Source organism: Primulina tabacum, chromosome 1 (assembly GCF_025594145.1).
Source record: "Primulina tabacum isolate GXHZ01 chromosome 1, ASM2559414v2, whole genome shotgun sequence".
In the NCBI taxonomy this organism is placed as follows: Eukaryota; Viridiplantae; Streptophyta; class Magnoliopsida; order Lamiales; family Gesneriaceae; genus Primulina; species Primulina tabacum.
Window position 1 is genome coordinate 52,546,776 of NC_134550.1, and position 2,711 is coordinate 52,549,486.

General features: G+C 32.4%; 1 protein-coding gene across 1 annotated transcript; it reads left to right on the plus strand.

The window, feature by feature from the left end:
• The first annotated feature begins 1,763 nt into the window (after nt 1–1,763).
• Nucleotides 1,764–2,490, plus strand: LOC142519589 (stress-response A/B barrel domain-containing protein At5g22580-like). Its single transcript, XM_075622632.1, has 2 exons — nt 1,764–2,007; nt 2,122–2,490. The coding sequence occupies exons 1-2, from the start codon at nt 1,889–1,891 to the stop codon at nt 2,318–2,320; spliced, it is 318 nt and encodes a 105-aa protein (XP_075478747.1). The 5' UTR covers nt 1,764–1,888; the 3' UTR covers nt 2,321–2,490.
• Nucleotides 2,491–2,711: the final 221 nt, after the last annotated feature.

The window sequence follows — 2,711 nt, forward strand, 5'->3', positions numbered from 1 at the left end:
CACCGAACAAAATTTTGGCTTTACTTAATGCTTTATATAATAATTATTTCGCAATCAACACTTTCCAAGAGTGCTCCCAGGAAAGATAGGTAGGGCTAAGGCCCTTTAAATACCTAACTCCTAGACAGAGCAACATTCCTCAGGGAGACCAGTGGCTAGTCAAGCCAATTTAAACCGATCTATGAAGAACTCCCTCGGATCATGTTTTCTTACGTCACCTTATAGTTATTATTCAACTTAATTATCCACATTTATGTGAATCTTTATTAGCCAAAATTTTTCATTAAATAACTTTATATTCACATTTTTGCTTAATATGAACAAATATGTTTCTCATCAGTTTTTCTCTTCAATCAGAGTAGTGATAAAGTGAGGATCACATTTACCGTGAAAATGTGGGTTCCTCATCAGTTTTTCTCTTTTATCAGAGTAGTGATAAAGTGAGGATTATTTGTTCATTTGTGAATATCTGAAATATTTTATAATATTATATTCACATCTTACTTGATATGTTCATTTCAAATTATAAACAACTTAATATAATTTAATATGAACACAATGTGAATATTGTTTTTTTTTTTAAATATTTTTCAATATAATTTGCATTTAAAAAAAAAACTTCAAAATAAATGCAAGTATAATATTAAATTTGCATGTGCACATCAAATAATATATAATATTTGATATAACATGCAAAATTAATTTGTATTGAAAATTTCACAACTTGAATCTTGAGAAGTTAATTCCCTAAATTAAAATTATTTTATTATTATTATTTTAATAATAATAAATAATTTGAAAAATTGACCAAATAATGGAAGACAGTATTCAATCTTGTCTTTTTCGAAAACCAACATGTAAATATATATATATATATATATATATATAATAAACTAATAATGCATTATCTTTTTAATTAATGCACCTGCAGACAATTTATTATTACTTCATGTGATTGTCTACATTATTGGTAAAGCTTTCAACGACAAGGGCCATGCATATTATTAATTCAGAACGAATATATTTCTTCATCTTCATCAACCTTTCTGAATATATTTTTTTTCAAACTTGTTCTCTCATTTCATGAAAATTTCAGAAAGCAAATTTTTGAAAATTTGAGATTTCGAAGAAGAAATTCAAGGTTCAACCGAGAACAAAAATTCTCAGGTAAGTTTCTTAATATTATTTTATAAAAATTTCAACTTCAAGTTTCAAAATTTTTACGTAAAACTCCAAAAAAAATTTCTTAAATTTCTTGATCTGAATACAAATATTTTCAAGGCAGAGGTATCACTACTCTGATACCATATATAAGAAATTTTTCTCAAAAATCATGTCTTGCATGTATATAAACATGATATATAATATGCGGAAGCAGATCGAGTGTTACCTCCGGCCATTGAAGATTTTGATTTCTCTGATTTTCTTGTCGGTTGAAGCCTTCTAAGCACTGCACGATCTCTTTAGATGGTGTATATTTTTTATGAAGTGTGTGCTTAGGGACCTCAATCGTTGCTATTTATAGGCATCTCATGCCATCAACGAGAAAATTTGGGAGCATGAATTTCAAAAGAAGATTCGTGTACGTAACTTAATTTTCTTGGTCGTCGCCAATTTCAATTTGTACACGCTATGTGTCACGTTGAGCCAATTTTTCTCATAGCGTTAAGCCAATTCCTCTGAAAAATAAAACGCAGGCTATTGGTACTTCGGTCCCACAAAATTTTACCTTTAATATCGTATCTCAGATACTGTCTTGTAAAGAAGAGACTGAGTTTCATGGTACAATGAAGCGTGTGCGACAAATTTGACTGTTGAAGTTGACACGCAAATTGCTTTACGTGTATATATTGACTGGTTGTTGTGAGCAACGAGGGGACTTTTGGGGATGGCTGAGTTTAAGCATTTGGTGCTGGTGAAATTCAAAGAAGAAGTGGTGGTGGAAGATGTTCTAAAAGAAATGGAGAAGCTTGTCTCTGAGATGGACATTGTCAAGTCCTTTGTGTGGTGAGTTAGTTGTTGTTTGTTCCCTTTTCCACTAGAAAATAAATCAATGGTCATTTTTTGCATTGTTATGTCCATTCTGATTGATGACTGTATTCTGATTCCGTATGTGTACAGGGGACAAGACATAGAAAGCCTGGAAATGCTGAGACAAGGATTCACGCATGCTTTCTTGATGACATTTGAGAACAAGGATGATTTCACTGCATTTGCCAGCCACCAGAATCACGTCGAGTTCTCCACAAAATTCTCAACCGTGATCGACAAGGCTGTGCTGCTTGATTTCCCAGTTATTACGGTCAAATCTCCTGCCTAGGCTAGCTAGATGATGTCAAGTGTGTTATTCGTGTTTTTTGTTGATGCGTTTGTTTTTGCTTAGTATAAAAATGTGTTTTAATATTACCTGATTCTAAATTTGCATTCTGGATTTTGGAGAACTGTAGCTCAAGTTGTGATGCATTTGCCAATAAAAGTTACATTTCCCACGCGTGTGCTCTTCTGATTTGTCTTGTATAAATGTTGTAAGTTGTCATTGCATGTCAAATGGGCAAAGGAATCTACTTTCTTTCTTTCTTTCAGCCCAACCATTGCATTGTTTTTAAAAAATAGGGTCTGAAAAGCAAACAGAAATATAGATTAATGGCGCAGATAACCCATGGGTATCAGAGCATCCCAATGGCTGGTCCTATGGGGACGATGTGACAAGA

Coding starts and splice junctions, on each gene's coding strand:
- LOC142519589 (XM_075622632.1), top strand. CDS start 1,889: ATGGCTGAGTTTAAGCATTTGGTGCTGGTGAAATTCAAAGAAGAAGTG. Junction 2,008..2,121: donor ATTGTCAAGTCCTTTGTGTG/GTGAGTTAGTTG, acceptor GTATGTGTACAG/GGGACAAGACATAGAAAGCC.